At 33.2% G+C, this 25,828-nt stretch overlaps 1 protein-coding gene and 1 long non-coding RNA gene across 3 annotated transcripts; one reads left to right on the forward strand and one right to left on the reverse strand.

Moving 5' to 3' along the window:
- LOC111056926 (JNK-interacting protein 1-like) lies at positions 1 to 25,828 on the forward strand. 2 transcript variants are annotated; one of them, XM_039430886.1, is made up of 9 exons: positions 1 to 100; positions 1,106 to 1,249; positions 8,207 to 8,355; positions 9,544 to 9,687; positions 15,310 to 15,528; positions 17,806 to 17,982; positions 22,681 to 22,952; positions 23,653 to 23,831; positions 25,090 to 25,828. In XM_039430886.1, exons 1-9 carry the CDS (start codon positions 18 to 20, stop codon positions 25,160 to 25,162), a joined length of 1,440 nt encoding a protein of 479 aa, XP_039286820.1. In that variant the 5' UTR covers positions 1 to 17; the 3' UTR covers positions 25,163 to 25,828. The 2 variants fall into 2 exon arrangements, with proteins under 2 accessions (XP_039286820.1, XP_039286821.1); XM_039430887.1 differs by lacking the exon at positions 9,544 to 9,687.
- Positions 10,741 to 21,089, reverse strand: LOC120351942. The gene is made up of 3 exons (XR_005571644.1): positions 20,999 to 21,089; positions 15,041 to 15,193; positions 10,741 to 11,501 (listed from the first exon to the last, which is right to left on the reverse strand). It is a non-coding gene; the product is annotated as an uncharacterized LOC120351942 (long non-coding RNA).

Raw genomic sequence — 25,828 nt, forward strand, 5'->3', positions numbered from 1 at the left:
CTTTGGTGCCGTATAAGATGGCTGATACTGAGTTCGAAGAATTTAGAGACCATTTGGAAACATTACCACAGCATATCAGGGCCCCCACAGCATGCTACACGTGAGTTAAAACATTCATATTGATTAAACCAAAACATATCTTCATTTGTATTTCAATAAACAATGTTACAGATGAAATTTCTGCACTTAAAGTAGGTACCATAGCCCACGTATGTGTATACCTCTCATCGAGTTGTTCATCATTACAACATATATAATATTTCATTATTCCGCAGGAAAATAAAGATCAAGATCATAAAATTTTCCCAACTAATACTTCCTCTAAGTTGTTTTCATATTTTGACGTCATTTATTGAATTTTTGATAAGATGATTATGCACGAAGTGGCTTATCAATGAATCACCTGATTCGATACGGTACCAATGTTGTAGAGGTAGCCTACCAAATCGTGGTGTGGGGTCAAACACATCGTCGATAGGCCTATTCTAATAATTAATTCAATACGGTACCGTATCATACTATAAACTGGGGTGGCACAAATCACCTAATCACCCTTCTTTATACGATTGAGATACTGCATGTTTCAGAGTCCTGACTGAAGAAACATAGCCTAATTTACCTCATCTAATATATTATTTATTTGGATATGATTACATTATGAACAATCTCAAGTTTTGTACACTTTTAGATTTGAAAATCGATGTTGTACGTCGATTTAGACCTATTGTTGAATCTTTTGCTCAAAGTATATTGATCGCTAAAAGCTATATAGCATTGAAATAACAGTACCTACCGTACAGAAAATATGGGCGTCATTTGTCTGCAATGATGTTTCTTCTAGGAAGGCCTGATATCTCTTGTAGTTGAAAATTAATTTTTTTTAAATAACTCAACTTACAATCTTTTGGGTTGGCTGCTTCTTTGAATTGTATCTAATAAGTTTCAGTGCGGTAGTTTTTATTACTCGTACTACTCGTATATTTTTCAATGAAAGTGAATAAATGCGACAGCAATTTCAAGTCTATGTTATCTTCCATTCTCTCAGAGCCCCGTATTTTTTGTGAAAGTTTTCCAATAATTAATTGTTTTTCTCATAAATTTCCAGACTTGTCCATGATGTAATAGTGGATGACGAGTCTCCAGTTGAAGATGAATTGCCGGAATCCAGCCTAAAATTGTCGAGAAGTCTGTCAAAGCAGATTGAAACCACGTCATCTGATGAAGAGTTTCTTTACAAGGAAAATTTCAGGTACTTATCTACTCCTGAAGAATTTTGTAAAAATGTGTGTAATAATAGAGTAGCATATACTATTTTAAAAATGTTCATAAATTATATAGGCATATATGAATGAACTTTTTGATCAACGCTGTATAATTTTTATTAATTCAATAATTTGGAGAAATTCACTTTGTACATTTTAATTGTATATATATCTAGAACTGTATATTATATATATATACAGGGTGTTTCAGAAGTAGTGTCGAGAATTTTAGGGTATTGTACCTGGATGCTAGGAGACTATAAATGTCATATTTGAAGTGTCCAAAACTCAGCGGTTATCCTTATAGCTGCCATTTTGTTTTTTTCACTTAAAAATTTTTATCTCAAGAACGAAATGTTGTATTGATCTGAAATTTGGCATGAATATTTATGCTATAAAGACTCAACTATAAAAAATAGAAAAAAATTTTTTCGTTGAAATTTTTCAAAATGGCGGCCATTTTAAATTTTTGATGGCGAATATCTCGAAAACCGTCCATTTTACAGAAAATTTACAAGAGACAAAAAAGTTAGCAAATTTTTTCACGATTCCAATGATACCTGATTTATTAAGATTGGTCGAAGAATAACAGAGAAATTAATTTTTTTCGTACTGCATGCATGACCACTTTTCACCATTTAAAGATCAATATTAATTTTTTTTATAATTTCATGAAAACCGTTCTTATTACAGAAATATACAAGAATAACTTTCCTCCAAATTTTATTTTACATTGAAAAATATTAATTTCACTCAAATCGGTTCACTGATACTAATGCAGCAATTGCTCAAAATGCCGTCCTTCAACTTGATTACACAGTCTGCACCTTTCAATCATGGACCGTCGAACTGCTATAAAAGCATTTTCATCATCTTGAATGGCACCTGCTGCAGCAACCACTCTTGCCACAAGGTCTTCTTCGTTTTCTACTGGCGTGCTGTAAACAAGGTCTTTCATATGGCCCCAGAAAAAAAAATCTAAAGGGTTGAGGTCAGGTGAACGTGCGGGCCACGGTACTGGTCCACCCCGCCCAATCCACCGCTGACGATAGGTCATGTTCAGAAAGTCCGTAACAACATTTCCAAAATGAGCAGGGGCACCATCATTTTGAAACCAAATATTATATCTGTTTGCAAGAGGCACATCTTCCAAAAGTTCTGGTAGTATGTCTCTTAAAAAAGTAATGTACGTGGGAGAATTCAGACGATTAGGAAGAATGTATGGTCCAATCACGCGATTACCTAAGATACCCGTCCAAACATTCAGCGAAAATCTATGCTGATAACCACGCACTTTGACCTCATGAGGATTGTCTAAGGCCCAGACGTGACTGTTGCGAGAGTTGAAGATTCCTTCTCTTGTAAAGCTGGACTCATCGGTAAATAACACATTTTCTAGAAAATTTGGTTGGATAATGTCTTGCTGAAGAAACCAACGGGCACAGTTTACTCTTGGCTCATAGTCGCGTTCAACCAATGAGTGAACTTTTTGAAAGCAGAAGGGGTGAAGTCTTTCCTTGTTTAGTACACGCCACACAGAAGAAGCACTTGAATTGATTTGCTTTGCAACTGCTCTCGTACTCGTTCTAGGATTGAAATCGAATTTCTGCAATACTTCCTCTTCAAAAGCAACATTTCGAACTGCTCGAGGCCTACCAGCAATTACCCTGTTCCGTTCAAATGAACCAACTTCTCTCAGCCGATTGTGAGTTCTTGTGAACACCTTGTCGGAAGGGAGACGGCGGTTTGGAAATGCAGCTGCATACATTCTTCTTGCTTCGGTCGCATTACCAAGAGCTGCTCCATACATGAAGTGAATATCGGTGTACTCCAGCGAACTAAATTCCATTACAATAATTAAATATTTGTGTAGAAGCAACGTAAGAAAATATTGAAACTGGAAATTTAAGATAGAAATAAGACCTAGGAAACGTGAGACTAAGAAATAGGAAGCACTACATCTGGTTCTTTACTTTTAATGAAACAACAATACTTTTACAAGACAAACATTATCATCTGAAAACCATTGTAAAATCATCTGTTCGCCCATATGGAGCCATACCGAGTTTCAAAGCTTCATCTTAAATACATCTGGAATTAAAAAATTAATATTGATCTTTAAATGGTGAAAAGTGGTCATGCATGCAGTACGAAAAAAATTAATTTCTCTGTTATTCTTCGACCAATCTTAATAAATTAGGTATCATTGGAATCGTGAAAAAATTTGCTAACTTTTTTGTCTCTTGTAAATTTTCTGTAAAATGGACGGTTTTCGAGATATTCGCCATCAAAAATTTAAAATGGCCGCCATTTTGAAAAATTTCAACGAAAAAATTTTTTTCTATTTTTTATAGTTGAGTCTTTATAGCATAAATATTCATGCCAAATTTCAGATCAATACAACATTTCGTTCTTGAGATAAAAATTTTTAAGTGAAAAAAACAAAATGGCAGCTATAAGGATAACCGCTGAGTTTTGGACACTTCAAATATGACATTTATAGTCTCCTAGCATCCAGGTACAATACCCTAAAATTCTCGACACTACTTCTGAAACACCCTGTATACAGGGTGTCCCAGATAAGGTGTAAACCCCGGCTACCATAGATTCTACATGCAATTTGCAACAAAAAATGTTCAGTAAAATTTTCTCCTATCGACCTTCGTTTTCGAGATATATCGATTTTTCGATATTTTTCAAGTAGGCGTACTTCCAGTCAATATCTCAAGAACCATTGGTCTTAAGTGAATTTTAAGGACATCGTAGAGAAAGAGGACAAAATTTTACATTGATTTGAGGTATAAAACATGCCAAAGTCGATTATTGAGTAGTATTTTTTAGCGTTCAAAGTTGAAAAAGAGTGATTTTTGAAGTTTTTTTGAAAACTTCAGACACATTTTTCTCGATTTTTTTCCCAGGGTACGAAATAATTTTTATAGGGCAAAAACTTCCTTTTTTGATTATCTTTCGAATGAGACCAAATACAGGTGTCTAGCTCAAATCCTCGAATCAGAATTTCAGTTTAAATTCGATTTTTTAATTAAAAACGAGACTTATCTTGTTTGAGTGTGAATAATTGTCTACAATTTGAGCTTTGTGTCGAGTGATTGAGGGCATAAAAATTATTTTTTCTTTAGGAAATTTGGCTGAGAAATTCAATGAAACTGGTTAGAAGTTCGTATCTGCAATTGTTATTGAGATACAAGTTGAAAAAAGTTCAAAGTCGAGGAGGAGGAGTTCAAAGAAGGATGTTGTCGATGAGGGAAGCATCTTCTGTAAATGTCTCTCCGCCTCTTTTGAGTTGTATGCACATTCTGCATATACCAATAGCATGTCTGTATACTCAATTGTGGAGAATTTCATGTTGATAACGATAATAAACACGGACACTTGATAACTTATTGAACTTGAGTAAAAAAAAGACTTATACTAATAAACTAAAAAAAAGCTCAAACAAACTACACTCGAAAACAATACTCTAACTAAAATATAAACTTGGAAACAGAAAACAACAAAACTGAAATAGGGAATTGGAAAAATCAAACACTCATGAAAAAACTAGACTTAATAACTCAGGAACACAAACGAACGAACTGGGAAAACTTGACTATTGACTGGAAAGACATCATTATCGACCGACTGGAAACACGTTACTTTTCATACAATGACTGCGAGAATTGTCTCTATTGTTGGGTGAGCATTAGAAAAACTTTCTATTCTATCAGAGCAGCTGATTAATGAACAGATTGATTTTTTCTTCTCACTCAATTGAATCTCAATGGTATGAATTTGAAACAACGAAAAGATGTCTTTAGGGTGCTCTTCTTGAAAATTTTCATTTTTTAACACTCTAGTTTTGAAATTTTCCTGGAAAATTTATACTCATTCGATAGTTTATAAAATGGCAAAGTTTTTTTATTATAGGAAAAATATTGTTACTGTGAAAAAAAAAACTGTTTGAAAAGTTTAGATTTTAACTCGACTTTGAATTTTTTTCAACTTGTATCTCAATAACAATTGCAGATACGAACTTCTAAGCAGTTTCATCGATTTTCTCAACCAAATTTCCTATAGAGAAAGTATTTTTATACCCTCAATCACTCGACACAAAGCTCAAATTGTAGACAATTATTCACACTCAAACAAGATAAGTCTCGTTTTTAATTAAAAAATCGAATTTAAACTGAAATTCTGATTCGAGGATTTGAGCTAGACACCTGTATTTGGTCTCATTCGAAAGATAATCAAAAAAGAAAGTTTTTGCCCTATAAAAATTATTTCGTACCCTGGGAAAAAAATCGAGAAAAATGTGTCTGAAGTTTTCAAAAAAACTTCAAAAATCACTCTTTTTCAACTTTGAACGCTAAAAATACTACTCAATAATCGACTTTGGCATGTTTTATACCTCAAATCAATGTAAAATTTTGTCCTCTTTCTCTACGATGTCCTTAAAATTCACTTAAGACCAATGGTTCTTGAGATATTGACTGGAAGTACGCCTACTTGAAAAATATCGAAAAATCGATATATCTCGAAAATGAAGGTCGATAGGAGAAAATTTTACTGAACATTTTTTGTTGCAAATTGCATGTAGAATCTATGGTAGCCGGGGTTTACACCTTATCTGGGACACCCTGTATATATATATATATATATATATATATATATATATATATATATATAATATATATATATATATATATATATATATTCATAATTATGGTAAAATAATCCAATACGTGATAGTAGAGGTGAAAATAAGAAAAAAGTTCTTATAAACATATATCCATAAACGCTTCATTAGCGAGCTGTACAGGGTGAAAGATTTCGCCCGAAATTCAGTTCCTCTGGTGAAATACATCGATGCTGAATTGTTTGGGGGCAAGTTTTTGAAAAACTTATGCTGGATTCAGATGGAAAAATATCTGAAAAACTGAATAAAACTAGTCTGGAAGCTGTAGTGTGAGTAGTTTTTGAGAAAAAAGTTGAAATATGCAAAAAAATTCAAGTAGAAAAACACAGACTTCTACGTTTGATGCCCAATAACGTTCTTTAATGACCAGTAAACAAATAATTTTTTGCAATAAAAATTGTAGAGAATTTAATTCTGAAAAGAATGATGTAAGCTGTGTAAACTAAATTTGAATAAAAGTTGGATGAAATGTATTCTCATGTAGTACATACCACAAAAATTTGCTGTTTTATGAGGAGAGAACTAATAACTCATAAGTTGTAGCTGATTGCAAATAAATTATTCGGTTTTTTATGAAAAGTTTTTTTTTATATGAAAGTAGCATATCTAAATGACATCAGACTTATACCAAAAGACTAGTAGATTATGCCATTAAGCCTTGGAGGAAGCTCGAACAGAAGTAGATGATCTCCTATGATTCCTGCCCAAATGTTTACTGAAAACTGATGTTGTGGAAGATTGGGATTGATGGCATGATGATTCTCAGCTGCCCAAATATGTTAGTTGTGGACGTTAACGATAGCTGTTCTTGTGAAGTGTGCCTCGTCGGTAAATAAAACGGTTGTTAAAAAGTTTGGGTAAACAAGTTTTACTAAAAACCATCAGCAAATACCAGCACGGGGAATACAGTCTCGTGGCAATAGAGTATGAACTTTCTGGAGGTGGTATGGATGTAATTGTTGCTCTTTTAGTATCCTCCAAATAATAGATTGATTGACATTAAACTGCACTGACAATTCTCTTGTGTTCTTCTCGGGAAGTTCATAAATTTCATTAAGAACTTGTTCTTCTAACTCAACGGTCTTAGTAGATCGGGGTCTGCCTGCATAAATGTGCTCTTTGGATATCAGAGAATCTGTCTCAGACAGACGTTCATCAATAGTGGCAAAAAAACCTTGAACTTGGACATACTCGGTTAGGAAAGTTCTCTTGCTTCAGTACTATTACAGTAGTGTCCCATTCCATACATTAAATGCATGTCAGCTAATTTGGAGTATGAATAATGTCTAAAATTACCGGTCATCTTTTAAAAAGTTAACACTTAACACAAAAGCAAAGTGAAATGGTTACAAATAACTGGTTAATAGGTTAAACAAAAAACACAGCGCGTCTACAGTAGGCCTAACTTACAGTTTGTTTTTTTTTTTGTTCAAGCGTGAGCTAAAATATTTCTGAAAATAATTTTCAGCTGATAATTTCTTTTAAATATTTTTTTATTTGAAACAAAATAAATCAGCTGTTTTGGAACAGCTGTTCTTAAAATCAATGTTCTATTTGCAATCAGCTACAACCTATGAGTTATTAGTTCTCTCCTCATAAAACAGCAAATTTTGTGGTGTAATGTACTACATAAGAATACATTTTATCCAACTTTTATTCAAATTTAGTTTACACAGCTTACATCATTTTTTTCAGAATTAAATTCTCTATAATTTTTATTGCGAAAAATTATTTGTTTACTGGTCATTAAAGAAAGTTATTGGGCATCAAAAGTAGAAGTCTGTGTTTTTCTACTTGGATTTTTTGCATATTTCAACTTTTTTCTCAAAAACTACTCACACTACAGATTCCAGACTAGTTTTATTAAATTTTTCAGATATTTTTCCATATGAATCCAGCATAAGTTTTTCAAAAACTAGTCCCCAAACAATTCAGCATCGGTGTATTTCACCAGAGGAACTGAATTCCGGGCGAAATCTTTCACCCTCGCTAATGAAGCGTTTATGGATATATGTTTATAGGAACTTTTTTTCTTATTTTTACCTCTACTATCACGTATTAAATTATTTTACCACAATTATGAATCACCCTGTATATATATACACCCTTCCTTGAAGGAAACTCCAAATTGATATACCGGTACCGTACTCTCTGTCGCATCAAGAAATGTTTGGAGCTAAAATGATTCTCTAACTATTTTAACTATTGTTGTATGAGATTAATGTAATTTTATATTTTTGATTTATTTTAGAACTCAGACGCCACCTTCTACGGCGATCCCAGTGACATTGTTCGACAGAGATAATGATGAAAAATCCAGCAGTTGGTCATCTTCTGTGGATAGCATCGAGAGTAAAGGCAGAAGAAGGAGAAGATTGCCGGAATTGCCGAAAAAGAATTGTAAGACCATTATTCAGTAAAATAGTGTAAAGTACCGTAGCTGAGGAGATATTATGCATTCAATCATTGTTAATAAAAATCTCATACTAGTTGTGCTTTGTAGTGGTAGCTAAAACAATGTTTTTCAATCATTTCTGTGATCTCTGCCCCAAGCAAATAAAATTCACGTTGAATGGTTCATGCATTTCAATACGATTTTACAATATTTTCTTAAGACAAAGATAAAACGATTCCAGGATATCAGCACCTTCTTCAGGATATTATAATTGTAAAATCATCAATCCTCTTCCAGCAAAAATAGTTATAGAATATATTTGAGGGTTGAAGTTTGATGTTTTTTAGTTTGAGCAGGGTGAAAGCTCAATGAATTGAGATTTTATAATTTAAATTTTATCATTTAATCATAGGCCTACATTTGGAATCAGTATTGGAATGAAACTTGATTGTAGTTTAAAATCAGTCACGAATGTGAAAAAATAGTTAAATGAGATGATTCTTGTAAAGAGTGAATCGATTCATTTATTATGATAAGTACAATTTCTATGTACACGCCTGTAAAGAGCCACATTTTATTACTTTTTGAATAATTATTTTCAAGAATCAATCAACGTTTTTAGACTAGAATCTATTTTGTTCAAAATAATTTTTATTAAACGATTATTTCACATAATTTGAAAAAAAAAACGAGATTATAATATGTTGATCTATCCGTAAGTTTCCATTTTCACACATGGAAGAAAAATAACAATATTTTCCGAAACAATTTTGGTTATATTATTTTTCAAAATTGGAGATGGTCTATTTGAGGTAGGCCTATCCTAGTGAGATTATGATTCTTATCTGTCTTATTCATTACAGTCATTACTGGTACCTTTTGAAGCAAGTACAAATTTCGTTGAATAACTTGAAGGATTCTGTGAGCAAATCTTGGTTGACGGTAGAACATCATGATGATGAAGAAATAATATAATTGAATGTATCTCACTTGGAAGACATACAATAACAATAGTAGGCCTGCAGAGAGTCAGTGTGGTTGATATTTCGCGTTAGTATACCGTATCATGGCAAAGAATCGTCAGTACCGTATGCCTATTTAAATATTTAGCAAGGGGCAGAGATACTTACGTTCCTTATTAGATTGTTCGATGAGTGTTATCTAGAGTGAATTAGTGTTATGTTGGTATGCAGTCACAACCGAACTACAGCATCAGCAGCTAGGCAGCAATCAGCAACAGCATGAGACGAGGCTGGATTGGTCATCGGCCGTATTTGACAAGACTCGAAGCCAACAGATTGGCCGACCGAGAAGGCGCCTGCCTAATGTGCCAAACAGTGAGTCAACCAATCATCACATTTCAAGAAACAAAACTCAAAATCGCTTGATGGCTCAGAGTGAAATGCGCGCACTCACAACTTCTCTCTCAATCTTCTAGATATTGTGTGAACTCTATCAATCTTTTGCCACTGACCTCTTTGCTTGCTGATAATAATAATTTCATCCTTCTCCTTAAACTACACAATTGTTGCTCACTCTACAACAACCAGCAGTTTTGCCACTAATGTTTTCAACGTTTTTGGTAGCAATAAGAAAAATAAATATCACTGTAGTAGATTTAATTTCAATCACTTGAAAAAGTTATCAATTGAAATCCACACAAGTTTACAAAAATAAGTGTTATCTCTGAAAGTATTCTTCTATTTCAAAATATTCATGAACAAAGATAAATAATAATTAACACTACCCGTACTTTTGAATTCGGTACATTATTGAAAAACACCGTAACCATGAATTGAATCTATTATTCTGCAATATGTATGAACTGTGCTTCGGGCCTACTGCTTATCATGATAAATTTATTGATGGAAATCTCATCATTTGCATATTTAATAAACTTCGTTCAAATGTGAGTGTAACTTATTCATGATGATCGTGAATTAATTTCCGTCTTATCAGCTTGTACAGATAGCACCCTAGTATCAGCATTATCAATTAATAATATTATCTCTATAAAAAACTGTTCCAAGTTATAGAGGAGGCTGGTTTATGTGGAGGAAGTCATACTAAAATATAATGAGATCTAGAACTATTATCAGAAAATGTATGAAAATCAATTCGTTGTAATTTTCCGTTGCCTTTTCTTCAAACTTTTGATACAAAAGATAGCAAAACCTTATAAGAAATTCATTAACAACAGCAGCATTAGGCTATACGCTACTAAATGAAATTATTGATTTATTCAGAGATCCTTGTGATACGGTAGTTTGGATATGTTTGAAGTTTTCCCTTACCTGTAAAAATCAATGATTATTTCCAACCTTCAACCTTTTTATTGCTACCTTTTAACGTAGGTACCAATCTACTTGCATGATTAAAAATTGTGAATCCTCCGGCTGCCAAGGAACAGTCATATTCTCATTCCAGTAAACACCATTGAAGAATATTCATGTACCACTGATACCAATTTACATTCATTTGCAAATTTAAACCATTTAAAAATACTCATGTACCACCTGTTACCTCTATTTACATTCATTTGCAAATTTGTACCCAGACTGGAGAGTGATTTAATACAGTACTACTTCAAACCGAAGACCGATTTTCTGAAATACATTTGTCAGCGGTCGTGTAACAAGGTTTGATAAAATGTATATTGATGTTGATATGTGCATTCATTATAATGTTGATCATTTATGTGATGTTAATGAACACAATTCACCTTGTTTGAAAATGAACTCTATCCACCCAATAATAAATAGTACGTAGGCCTTTTGCTGCATGTAGCTCACTCCATTTTAATTGCAATTTTGAATTTCTTTTGTTCATAGAAATGTCTTTGTGATCCTTGAAAAATTAAGCATGGTTCTTTGTTTTTTTTTTCTTTTGTTTGTATGATGCATTGTTATTTCAAAATCATATCTAAGATTTCAATATTTTGTATGGTAATTGATAGTAATAAGACCAAACGATTGTTGAACTGAATTATAATAAGTATTTGATTAATGATTACCTATTTGATTAAGCGTCACTACAATTTCTACAAGATATATGTTCTGCTTTGATATAATTTTAATGTTTCCAACTGAAATAGATAGCTCATAAAATGGGCATTGAGCTAGAGGTCGTCCCAAAAACGAGGTGGTGACATCTAAAACCAAAAGCAAGGATAATAGAAATGAGAAAAATTATCACCAACTTCTTCTTGTTGTAGTAGCCTAATAATACTTTTATATTATTATTATTATTATTGAGATATGTATTTTACCGTTATCATAACCTATAAACTTTATTTTATACAATATATTATTATATATACCACATCAGTGATAGCAGTGCTTTCAAGCGAATACAAAAAAGTTTATTATCATAAATAATGATGGATGTATGAGAAAATAGAGTAATAGGAAAATATATTTATTGATAGTGCAATGACATTGAATCCATCGATTATATTTCAACAAATATAGAACAATTCCTGAAAGGATAAAGTGTAAAATACATGAGTATTTGTTATTAAGTTCATTTCAGTAACCTATACAAAATAAATGCTTTCTAGCTTGTAGAACTTATTGAAAAAACACAATTCATCAAATATTATAATTATTCGTAGCACATTAGTACTTATTTCTCACGGTATATAGGAGAAGATTTTCATCTAAATACCGTGTTATTTCTCATCATCAAAATGTCTAGGTCATATATATTTTATTTGGACGAAAATTGAAACTTTGAAAGTAAAAACATAACATTTTTTTCTTGATATATGATATAAAAATTTGGTAGTAGAATAGTTTTGGGCTCAGCCTGTTGTTCAATCCTAATCATCAATCTATATATTATATAAAAGTGAAATGGCACTCACTGACTGACTGACTGACTCACTCACTCGCAGAATTAAAAATCTACCGGGCCAAAAACGTTCAAATTTGGTAGGTATGTTCAGTTGGCCCTTTAGAGGCGCACTAAGAAATCTTTTGGCAATATTTTAACTCTTAAGCTGCGTACAGACTGTCGCTCTGCTCCGCAACCGAACGTCACTCCAGCAGAGCGATTGATGATCGACCGGCGAGCAACAGTGGTTCGACCGGGGAACGCGAGAAGATCTAACATCTTCCGTAACGTTCATTATGGGTGCGTGGGCGGTGCGACTGTGGTTCGATAGTGGTACGAGGGCGGTACGAGGGAGGAGCGTGCTCGGTGCGGGTTGGAAGCGCGAGTATGTGTACGCAGCTCAAGGGTGGTTTTTAAGGGTTTAAAGTTCGTCTTTTAGCATGTATATTCTTCTTACATATTCCAATCTCTTAATATAATTGAAAAATGTCCATACCATATGTTAATATAGAACTATAATCTAGATAGAGTACCTCTTCGAAACAGTTGTTAACTACTGGCAACTAAATTAATAATTTTGACAGGTTGGCATTAAGTTGAGTTAACTTTCTTAGGTTGGCACCAGGTTGAAGATTGAAATGCATTTATCGCGGAAAAATAATTGATTGGGCACTGCTACTCCAATCAGAGCTATTCCTGGGAATATTATATTACTAGCCGTCAGGCTCGCTTCGCTCGCCATGTCCGTTTAGCCAGACGTTTAGTCTGGACCCCCGACTGGATCGTCCTAACATATGATAAAAATGCTCAAATGAAAAATGCAGGCGAGCCTGCTGATCTCATTCTTGAACGATCCAGCCGGGGGTCCAGGGGGCGGAGCCCCCTGGCTAGACGGATATGGCGAGCGAAGCGAGCCTGACGGCTAGTATTCATATAATGATCCACAAATAAATATTTCACCATATTGCACCCACAAATGAATAAATATTGTCAGATGGTGGGGTAACTTGTCAAACAAATTATAATCCTTGTGAAGGGAATCAACTATTCACAGTTCACAATTAGATGTAACCCAATTTTGGGCAATATAAATATAGCATATTGTATATGAAAGTAATAGGGACAGAACAATTGAGTGTGCCGTCAAGCAAGCTGTTTAGAGTGCCATTGATCACGGGGCCTTATGAATTGTTCACAGCACGTTGAAGTCTGTGTATTTAGTAGATCAGATACGCTTTCTTAATTATTGAAGTATTTCCACATAGCGTTTAGCTATAGTGCTTTATAAAATTGTAAATTATCATCTATCTCCCATCATCAATGTTTTCAAACACTCACATAACTTCAAGCCAAGTTCCAATAAATTAGTAGTTATCAATCTTTAAAAAGCACGCCTCCTGATACTGATACTGAGTGAGCCAAGCAATACGATTCACATCAGGGTGTTTCAGAAGTAGTATCGAACATTTTAGGGTATTGTTCCTGGATGATAGCAGACTGCAAATGTCGTATTTGAAGTGTCCAAAACTCAGCGGTTATCCTTATAGCTGCCATTTTGTTTTTTCATATAGGAATCTTTATCTCAGTAAAGAAATGTTGTATTGATCTGAAATTTGGCAAGAATATTTATGCTATAAAGAATCAACTTTAAAAAATATAAGATAAAAATTTTTCGATGTAAATTTTCAAAATGGTGGCCATTTTAAGAGTTTGTTTGCAAATTTCACGAAAACCGTTCACTTTACAAAAAAATCACAAAAGACAAAAAAATCCAAAATTTTATCAAGATTTTAGGGATACCTTATTTATTAATATTGGTCAAAGGATAAGAGAGAAATTAATACTTTTCGAACTGCATGCATGAACAGACAAGATCATCTAAAAAACATTGTAAAATCAGCTGGATGGCCATATGGAGCCATACCGAGTTTCAAAGCTTCATCTCAGATACAATAGGAAATGAAAATTTAATATTGATGGTTAAATGGTGAAGAGTGGTCATGCATGCAGTACAAAAAGAATTTATTTCTTTGTTATTCTTCAAACAGTCTTAATGAATAAGATATCCTTCAATTCTTGATAAAATTTTCTAACTTTTTTGTCTTCTCCTGTAAATGTTTTGTTACGTGAACGGTTTTCGTGAAATTTGCAATCAAATATTTAAAATGGCCGCCATTTTGAAAATTAACATCGAAAATTTTTCATTTAATTTTTTAAAGTTGAATCTTTATAGCATAAATATTCATGCCAAACTTCAGATAAATACAACATTTCGTTCTTGAGATAAAAATTCCCAAGTGAAAAAAACAAAATGGCAGCTATAAGGATACAGTAGCCGCTGAGTTTTGAGTACTTCAAATACGACATTTGTAGTCTCCTATCATCCAGGAACAATACCCCAAAATGTTCGACACTACTTCTAAAACACTCTGTATATTTAGCTAGTGGTTTAAAGGATTGTGTAATCTATTTCTCATAAACACCATTATCACAATGTTTTCCAACACCCATAGCCAAGTTCTAATAAACAAGTGGTCAGCTGATTTTTTTACAGCTGTAGTCAGAAAATTGGCTTTTCGAAACGGGGCATAGGCGTAGTTGTAGTCATAGTCAAAGTCACGTTTAAATTAAATTTCGAAAAACTATAAAATTGAATACATAAAAATATAAAATAATGTAAAGTTTCAGCTATTTAGAATTATTTAGGAATTTTTCATTCCGTCAAGGAAAAACGTTTCCAATATTAAGGAAGTGAGAAAATAAAGATTTATTTTGCTGCAACTATTTACTGCGACTACGCCCCATTTTGGAAAGCCAATTTTCTGACTACAGCGCTGTTTAAAGTCTAGAACTCACTTAAATCCCGAGCTCGGAAACCGGCTCTAAGTGAGCCAAACAATAAGATTTCCACATATGTAGTTGTTGGTTTATAGGATTGTGTCATCTATTTCCCATATCCATTATTAAAGTACAATGTTTTCCGCCACCCACACAACTTCAAGCCAAGTTCTAAAAAATAAAAGGTCATAAACCTATTAAAAAAACACACAATTCCATCTACACTGAATAAGCCAGATGATAGATCAGTATATGAATAGAGAAATTGTCATTGAAATGTTTTGCAGGGTGTGTGGAAGGTTCATCGCTGAGCCTGGCAGAGGAGTTGGGAGACGAAGCACCGCCGATGCCGAGCGGCGGCCGACCCAGATCCCTGCTCATGCTCAAATGCCACAACTACCTTCGTGAGGAGGACAGCTCTCCTGACGTCGACTCTGGCAACTCCACGGCTCACTCACCCGATAATGTCGAAAAAAGTGTTTCACCACACCATATACGACGCAATGGTAGGCCTACGCTTATTCACCATTCAAATTTGGTTCAATTTTGAATAAGGCGATCAGTTCTTAGAAAATGAGGACGTACATTTTTGTCACAGCTCCTTGAACTTTTCATTGAGTGCTTTTCAATGTTTTGTTTTTTTCTCCTGTTATACACACAGGAGTAATGATTATTATGAGATATGAGATAATTTAATGGTTGATGAGATATTGAATGTGGTAGGTCCACAAATAAGTTCTAGACGGAATGAGAATCAAACCAGACCGGTGATGAAATTGCAAACTGAATTTGTGCCCCTGAACCACTAGTATAGAAGCTACGCCGACTTGCAAAACTTAGACATGACATTTTATTTAATGAAGAAAATGACACTGATCGATATTATTGCCAATAGCAATTTATTATACAGTGTATTCATTTTTTTCTTTCACAATGTTGGTATATTTTTATTTCTACTACATCTCCTTCATAATCAAATTACATTTCAGTTCCCCAATCGCAGTATAGTATTAATTTGAAATCAAACTCTGTTACCCTAATGCCCGGTTGCAGAGTCGCTACATAAAGTCACCCATAGTTAACAAAGCCATTAGTTAACAACTCGCCCATAAATAATGGTTCGTTGCAGAGTCGTTTGCCAGACCCCTTTTAATGGCTCTGATAAGGCTCACACATAAGTCACACAGCTGCTCATACCACTTTTTGTGTGGTATGCTTCTATCCAACTAATGTATTGGCAACGGAGAGAGAATCACTGTGAACAGTTCTTCCAAACCTCCAGTCGGATGACGTCACAACAAGGCGCTTGTTTATCACAAAACTGGTGACTGCTTATTGTATTGTTTATGGAGGTTACGAATCAAGATCATAAACTGCAGACTATTTTTTGTAATTATTTTCAGTTAGTTTGATTTTTTGATAGCTAAATGAATGAATCAAGTAAAATAAAATTAGAGGTACCGTAGAAGTAAAATAAGTGACTGGTGTATTTATCATTGTATAGTATTAATTTTTTTTTTCAAATTTTGACCAGAATAATTTCATTGCCTTCTGGCATTTTGATTTATCTTGGAAGCAAAGCAGCCAGTTTACAATATATATTTCTAAAGACTATGCATATGGTGCTTATTATTAAAATTAATAATAATTGATTATTAGAATTTATTAAATTATACAATTCATTAAAAATTGTATTACATCCTCGTTCAAGGTACTCGAATAGTCAATGCTATTTTATCAGTTTATTTACACTTTATCTACAGTTTCAAATAGTTAATGTTATTATAATGTAATCAACTATTATGTATAACCATTTTCGTCTGTCTTTTAAAACATGCAAACAAGTCAACGTAACCTTAAAATACACTTGGCGCGAATGTATAGTGGATTTATAAGCACGATTTTGGGCATTTAAATAAAGAGCACTTTTAGTTATTGGTAGCCTCAGATGACGTCATCTGCCTGTAGGTTTTTCGTCTCTGCAACGGAAAAACCTGTTTGTTGGCGCGCTGTTACCTATCGGCAGAGCAATAGCTAACAGAACGTCTCTGCAACGAAATTGGCCTGTTAAATAGTTAAGTCCGCGCTGTTAACAGACTATGGGCGAAGTTATTTGTCGACTCTGAAACCGGGCATGAATCACTTACTTTCAGTTGGTGAATAGGCTATAGTGCTGATTCTCAAATAAAATACGATCTTGGTTGGTGCAGCCACAGGAATATTATGTTAACAACAATAATATTATGTTGCAACAATTAATATTAGGTGTTAACAACAATAATATTATGTTTCCCTCTTCTGAGGTGTAGCCCAGTATATAGTTGGGCGTAAAACCATTATTTACACACACAGAACTATGAATTGAAATTACTCATACATTTTCACTCACAAAAAAAGGTTTTAATAATAAAAGACATTCATTTTTTGAAAAATTTGAGTTGAATCAAGAAATAAATTTACATTGAAAATCTGTACTGAAGACATAAAACATATTCAAGTGAAATCATATAGGATATTGAAATGGAATCACGAATCTATTCATTAATATATTATTCTCAGTAATAATTCCTGGTTCTTGAATATTTTAGTTATGATTTACTGTAGGTAATAATTTTATTTCAATAGCAGATCATATAGTTGGTAGATTTTTCTATTGATTTAATTTTTGATTGCTCCACCACATTTGTTTCATTGAAAGTCCATATCAAAAGTCTATCTCCTGCTAATTGTGTTTCAATGGTTGACTAGGTATCCGAATTGATGGTTCTTTAAATAATTTGCAGATTCAATGACTCTGAGTTCAGCGAGCTCAACTAGTTTGCCATTGACACAGTTGGAGTTGCTGGAAGCGACACACCGCGGCCTCTACAAGTTCGTGCCCCGCCACAGAGATGAACTGGAGGTAGAGGTCGGAGATCCACTCTATGTTCAGAAAGAGGCCGATGACTTGTGGTGTGAAGGTAACCATTCAGAAAGAATACATTTTATTAACACCATAGATATTGTTACGGGTTTCTACACTAATAAAACACTTGAGGCGATTTATACTGATTAGAATTATTACTTATAACACTAAAACACACAGAGGTAAACTAGAAACTTCTGTAAGCTGATAACTACCTAATAAATTACACAGAATTATCACAAGCGTACGTTAATTAACTAGTATGAATAACTGTATAAGAATAACTGTCACCAAGAATAATAACTGTATAAACAACTACAAACGTCTATTATCACTGTATCACTAGTCTGTCACAATCAGAAGAAGCGAAAACTCCACTGTAGTCTGTCAACTAACATACCGACTTAATATAACCATTAATATAAGGCAAGCAGAACAATCTAGAAAGGTGGAGTATCACAGTAGAACTCTCTAGAAGGGTCTGGAGGTGTGGCAAAACGTCCGACCAATCGCAGAGCATGGAAACTGCCAGCTGATTCAAGAATGCGCTTGCCATTGGTCGATGGCTCCCTGCACTAAAACTGGAACACACTGGAATGATCTAGAAGCCCCCTGCCTCCTCCGTGTTGTTTACCAGAAGATTCCGGAAACCCCTCGCCACTGCCATCTCTCTAAAGGCCTCATCCATAACTCTATATATGCAGGGTAGGTGAAAAGTCTGAGAATGGCTTAATATCTCATACACAAAGATAATTTGATGATGGGTGTGATTGGATATTGATGGAGATATTTGATGTGCGGTTTTTGCCATTCATTTTTTCTTGAAATTCCGTATCTAGATCATGTATCGCATGAAACGTATCTTAATTCATGATTATATTTTTATAAAATTCATTCACCTCACATGAAAGAGGAGATTCTGTTCTTCAAATCAAGACCAAGTACAATTTTTATCATTTCGGGTTACCAAGATACGCAGTTTTGAATATAGAAATTGGACATTTTTCTGTGTATTTAAATATGGGCTAAAATACACTAAAAGAGGAATTTTTTATTTTCTTATCAAATTTAAGTTATGATACATGATTTTGAACCGCCTTGACGAGCTGAGAAGAATGAGCTGTAGAACAAGGAGATCCGACCATTCTGTCAAAAGTTATAAGTGTTTAAAGTTTTGATCCTTATGGGTGCCCCCCCCCCACCTGGAAATAATGGAATTGAGTGTATCTAACGGGTGATTCCAATAGAAAATAACCCTCTCCTGATGATTTCAGCCGAAATTATAGGTTTTTTGTTAGGAAGGCCTTGAAAAGTGTTATTATAATGAAAAATTTGTATTTTTACTGAATGATTTGTTTTCTATTTTTGGATGTCCCCTCCCCACCACCGCTACTAAATTTTAAAACTCCTGAGTAATCCTGTTCAGAATTGATTGCTCTTTCACTTGATGTGCGATTTTTCATCATTACTAGTGAAATATCAAAGTTATATAGGGTGAAAGTGGTGAGTTTGCATAATTTTGAAAAACCCTTAAAAAATACCCCTTTTTTGAAAACTCGTAGCTCTGGAACCAAAAACGGTAGAGTCCTGCATGACCACTCAATTTATTTTTGATTACTATATTTATTTAATGATTTTTCTTGAGAAACTCAAGGTTTTCGAGATTGAATGAGAAATTCGAAAAAAAGTCCGAAATTTTGGGGGTTTTGGAGTTGAAGCCGCCCTCTGGCATGTCAGCAAATTTCAGATTCGAATTCAGCGCCCCAAAATACATTATAACGTTATTTTTTCTATAACGTGTGCCCTGCTTGGCCGCAGTCGGTAGAGCAAAGATTTGGAAGATGTTTAACACTTTTTGTGATTCCTGGAAAAATAATAGTACCAATTTCTTACCAGCTCTCCCAGGAGCTCAAACAGTTCTCTGCTTTTGCTGGCTGCAAACGTCGGCCGCTTTAACAGTTCACAGTTCTTGTGACTGATTTGTTGTACTCCACAAATATAGATGCAGTAGAGATAGATAGATATAAGGGCTCTGATTATTGTACTAGACAACTAGATGATGCGGTACCGCCACTAATGACACCTGCCACCATTCACCAAAGTGGTCAGCAATGAAAAATGACACAGAGTGGAATCAACGGCGATACTCGATCAGAATACCTTATAAATTCTATTAATTTATGTTGCTGCAACTTAATACTATGACCTTTGAGATTCTTCAAATCAGATGTATTGGTACTGGATAATTTATATAAATCTCGGGAATGTATTATTTCCAAAGATTTGATAATCAATGCTGTATATCGCTGATTCATCCAACTTATTTGGTGAAGAATATGGTTGGTTGGTAATCTTAATAATATTTCAATACTGGTAACAAAATAGACTATAAACAGATTGGTCATGCATGGAGATAGGATAATAAATAAAGGGTACACCATTCAAATAAAGACACAAATATAATTACATATAATATCAACAATCAAATAAAATGTAGAGCAACAAGTATAAAAATAAAAAAAGAACAAAAAATATATACTGAAAAATATCACAGATAGCTCACTAATGTTTGACTTTGCTTTTAGCACGAAATATTACCATGTGCTTCTTTAATCAGCAATCATATGCTTTTAAATTATACAGCTCAGTTATTGACTTGTTGCTTGTCGAATAGAATTTATAAATCTTCTTCCCAAATCAATATAAAAAATTAAATATAAATTATAAATTATTTCAAGGCTAGGGTTCGGCCTCTGGTGGAAATCAGATAAATCAATTTATCTCATGAACATGAGCTTCATTAACATCTTTATAATTTACTGATAAAAAGAATGGTTAAGTGAGCATATAATATAATATAATATTAAAAATTAATAAATATTTCATCTGTGCATACTTAAACATGTAAATCTTATAGATTGTTCTTAATAAAATTCCCTTTACATTAAATGACTTGCACAAGTTTGATATTAATTTCAATATTTAAATAACCTTTTGTCGAGCTAGCCTTATTTAATAGCAATTTATTTGAAGCACTGAGGCCCCCTTGATAACTTTTTAATTAAACTCACATGTCGATTTTCACAAAGTATGATGGCGATCTGGATTCTTTTGATGTCCTAGGCCTTTCTGGTGGGCTGATGTCGTCTTCTCCAATGGGGATATTAAATTAGGCAACTCACGTCTTACTACGACCTCACTGAGTCTTATGAAATTAATTTTTAAATTCAAACTTAGATTCTTCAAATCAGATGTATTGGTACTGGATAATTTATATAAATCTCGGGAATGTATTATTTCCAAAGATTTGATAATCAATGCTGTATATCGCTGATTCATACAACTTATTTGGTGAAGAATATAGTTGGTTGGTAATCTTAATAATATTTCAATACTGGTAACAAAATAGACTATAACCAGATTGGTCATGCATGGAGATAGGATAATAAATAAAGGGTACACCATTCAAATAAAGACACAAATATAATTACATATAATATCAACGATCAAATAAAATGTAGAGCAACAAGTATAAAAATAACAAAAGAACAAAAAATATATACTGAAAAATATCACAGATAGCTCACTAATGTTTGACTTTGCTTTTAGCACGAAATATTACCATGTGCTTCTTTAATCAGCAATCATATGCTTTTAAATTATACAGCTCAGTTATTGACTTGTTGCTTGTCGAATAGAATTTATAAATCTTCTTCCCAAATCAATATAATAATTAAATATAAATTATAAATTATTTCAAGGCTAGGGTTCGGCCTCTGGTGGAAATCAGATAGGCTAAATCAATTTATCTCATGAACATGAGCTTCATTAACATCTTTATAATTTACTGATAAAAAGAATGGTTAAGTGAGCATATAATATAATATAATATTAAAAATTAATAAATATTCATCTGTGCATACTTAAACATGTAAATCTTATAGATTGTTCTTAATAAAATTCCCTTTACATTCAATGACTTGCACAAGTTTGATATTAATTTCAATATTTAAATAACCTTTTGTCGAGCTAGCCTTATTTAATAGCAATTTATTTGAAGCACTGAGGCCCCCCTTGATAACTTTTTAATTAAACTCACATGTCGATTTTCACAAAGTATGATGGCGATCTGGATTCTTTTGATGTCCTAGGCCTTTCTGGTGGGCTGATGTCGTCTTCTCCAATGGGGATATTTAAATTAGGCAACTCACGTCTTACTACGACCTCACTGAGTCTTATGAAATTAATTTTTAAATTCAAACTTAGATTTTTAAAAACATACAAATATTTAAAAAGGGATCTTGTGCTCTATAAATTGGTAGCTGTTCCCGGTGACCTCTGACAAGCAAGTGGGCTTAGATCTACCCCTATTCTTTCCACGGCCATACTTCCATATTATTTTGAATTATTATAATTATACATGAAATAGCAATAATATTCTCTTTTCCATTTGGCTGTTCAAAACTGTAGCCTGGATACCCGTTATTATCTAATCTCGAGTTTGTTGACATCGCACCCAGCGATAGCAATACAGCTGTTTGCTTGAGACCTAAAAATTCTTTTCATTTAGTGATTTTGATAACTATCTAAAATTATAATCTTACAACATAATATAGAACCGTCGAGAAAAATTCTTTCGGGGCTGTTTCCTGAAAAACGACCATTTGACTGGACTATTATGATATTTGAATTTGAGTTTGTGAATATAAGAATAATAAACGAAATTTGAAGGATCAACTTTGTTGACTTTCAGGTGTTAATCTGCGGACTGGACAGCAGGGTATATTTCCCTCAGCATATGCTGTTGACACGGAGTACAATGACTTTGATACTACTGTGCCAAAAGAGAAACGAGAACGATTTCTGCTGGGATATTTGGGCTCGGTGGAGACACTTCGCCATAAAGGCAATTCAGTTCTTTGTCAGGCTGTCAAAAAGATTGTAGGCTCGCAGCATAAACCGCACTCGTGTATACTCGAGGTGTCCGACCAGGGACTAAGAATGGTCGATAAAAGTAAGCCCAAGGTAAGATCAAAATATTACAATAATTCATATAATTATTATATGCATGTAAGCCTATCAAAAATGTATAAATTCTGGCTATCAATATGGGAATAGCCTCACATGTTCAATAATCAATTAAGCAAATATTATAAATAGGCTATATTGAGCTGAATAATCCCGTACTACTAAAAATATTACAATAGAGGGTATAGGCTTGCTGGTGGAAATTCCATCATTATTATTACAAGATGTCACTCATTTATTTGAGAATAACAATTAATTATTATATACTTTCTGAAGATAAATTTGAGAATATGGCATTTCTGTTGAATCCCATGTTATCCCAGTGAGGCACTTCTAATTAGTTACACATAATCATAGATAGGTACCTAGTTGAAATGTTTTCATGTTAACATAAAACTGTAATTGTTGTAGACGAATGTGAGCTTTGCATCACATAACTTATTTATTTGGTTCTGGTGCAGTACTTTTCTAGTTCTCTACAAGCTACTATAGATTTTAGTATTTACTAGTGCATTTATTATTAATTTCAGCTAAAATTATTGTTGTCCACTATATGCATTAAATAATATGACTACACTAAGCATTCTTCATCGATAGAGCATTTTCATTATCGATTTCAATATTTGTATATCAACCTGTTGAGCATGTTAGCGTCAATGATGTTTTAAAACCTGTATTTGGATTCATTTCATTTCAGGGAAGGAGCAATCCATGTCACGATTATTTCTATTCACTAAAAAATGTCTCATTTTGTGGATTTCATCCCGGTGATCACAGATACCTATGCTTCATAACCAAACATCCCCAAATGCAAAGGTTTGCATGCCATGTCTTCCTAGGGTGTGAGTCTACGAGACCTGTTGCTGAGTCTATCGGGTGAGGCTGTAATATTTTCTACTCAATCAAGATAGGTCATGTCAATTACTTTGATAAAATTTATTCCACAATCAGCAATTATCAAGTGCGCTGAAAAGGCTTCACAAGGCGATTGAAGTTCTCGGAGAAGGAAGAGAAGTTTAATCACTGATTGGCTCAATTTTGAACATATATGGAGGAGAATCAGAAAATTCTTGCGCGAGCCAGTTGCCCAATTGCCCAGAGAACCTCACGTCTTGAGGGAGATAGGTATCAAAATATCATCGCAGCTTACACTCGCTACCCTCTAGATAGATACCGTAAATATTATACTAGACCTAAATAAACCTTACTAAATATTGGAAAAATGTCAAAAGAGTAGCCTACTTTGATTCTCATGATCTTACTAGACCTACCGTACATAATTTATTGAAAATGTCAGGCCGATCTTCTAAACATATTTTAGAAACAAATAATCTACACTTAATAATGTTAATCATCAAAGAGATAACAAAGTATCTAGTAAAACTTGAGGCTGTGCAAAGGCTAAAAAAAAACTTTCTAGTGGTGATATTTTTCAAAGATTTTCGATTTGTAAATCATCAAGGTATCAAAATGAGAAAGTTTTCTCAATAAAACGAATTTTTTTCAATCATTACTTTTTGAGATATGAGCGCCTAAAGTTAAAATTTTTGGGACAGAACATTTCAAATTCGGTAAGAGATAATAAATTCATGAGATTTGAAGGATTGATTCTCCATGGTATTGTTGATCTAGTAAAATAAAAATTTTCTGAAAATATCAATTTTTGATAAAGTTATTCAATTTACTAAAAATGACCAAAATAGCTTTTTATGGGCTATGTTTGGTAAATTGAATAATCAAAATTTTATATTTTCAGAAAATTCTCGTTTCACTAGATCTACAATACCATGAAGAATCAATCCTCCAAATCTCATGGATTTATCTCTTACCGAATTTGAAATGTCCTGTTCCAAAAATTTAAACTTGAGACACTCATATCTCAAAAAGTAATGATAGTAAAAAAATGTTTTCCTGAGAAAACTTTTTCATTTTGATAGCTTGATATGTAATACACAAATCGAGAAAATTTTGAAAAATATCACCAGTAGAAAGTTTATTTTTAGCCTTTGCACAGCCTTAAAAAGACAATTTGCCTTTGATCTCGTATTCTCATAAGCCTTGTTCTTGATACTTCGACAATATATCAGAATATATAAAAATTGCTATATATATAAATTTTATGTTGTTGTTTCAGCCGAGCTTTCCAGAGATTCTACACCAAGTTCATTGAGACTGCTTACCCAATAGAAGATATTTATATTGAATAGAGGGAATAGCCTACCAAATTGAATAACATCACGAGAGTACCTACAAGGATAATAATTTCTTAAGCGGGCACAGATGACTACTTATTTCATGAATGGACAACTTTTCTATGTGATCCACAAATACCTTGATTGTATTATTGCCTTAATGACAATGTTCTCCTATATCATGTTCTTATAAGGAATAATTCAGTTAATCCTATCAATAGTGTATTGACTGGATAATTATCGTTCAGTCTTGTACAAAAAAATTCAAAGACAATAGTTCTATTGAAGTAGGATTATGATCAGAATCAACACAAGTGTTATTATATTGATAGATTTTTTCAAATAGTACGGTTATAATCTAACAGTCAAATGATTCGTAATTGGAATATTTCCTAATAATAAATATTCTAGACAAAATCAAATTCCCAAATCTCATACCAATCAATTTTGTGAAGACAATTTCCTTGTTCTTGGAATGACGCATCTACAGAATTTGTGGCTGGTTGATTTTTCTAAGTCTAGACTACAGTTTGAAAACAAAAGTACATTACTGATAAGCTGATACTCTCAATATGGTTGATTGCTATTTTTTAAATGAATAAGAAAGGATATAGAGCTAGTCAAGACTTTTTCGATATTGATAAAAATATTGAAATTATATTAAATAATTATTGAGAAAAA

The sequence above is a fragment of the Nilaparvata lugens genome, chromosome 6, assembly GCF_014356525.2.
Source record: "Nilaparvata lugens isolate BPH chromosome 6, ASM1435652v1, whole genome shotgun sequence".
NCBI classification, from domain to species: Eukaryota; Metazoa; Arthropoda; class Insecta; order Hemiptera; family Delphacidae; genus Nilaparvata; species Nilaparvata lugens.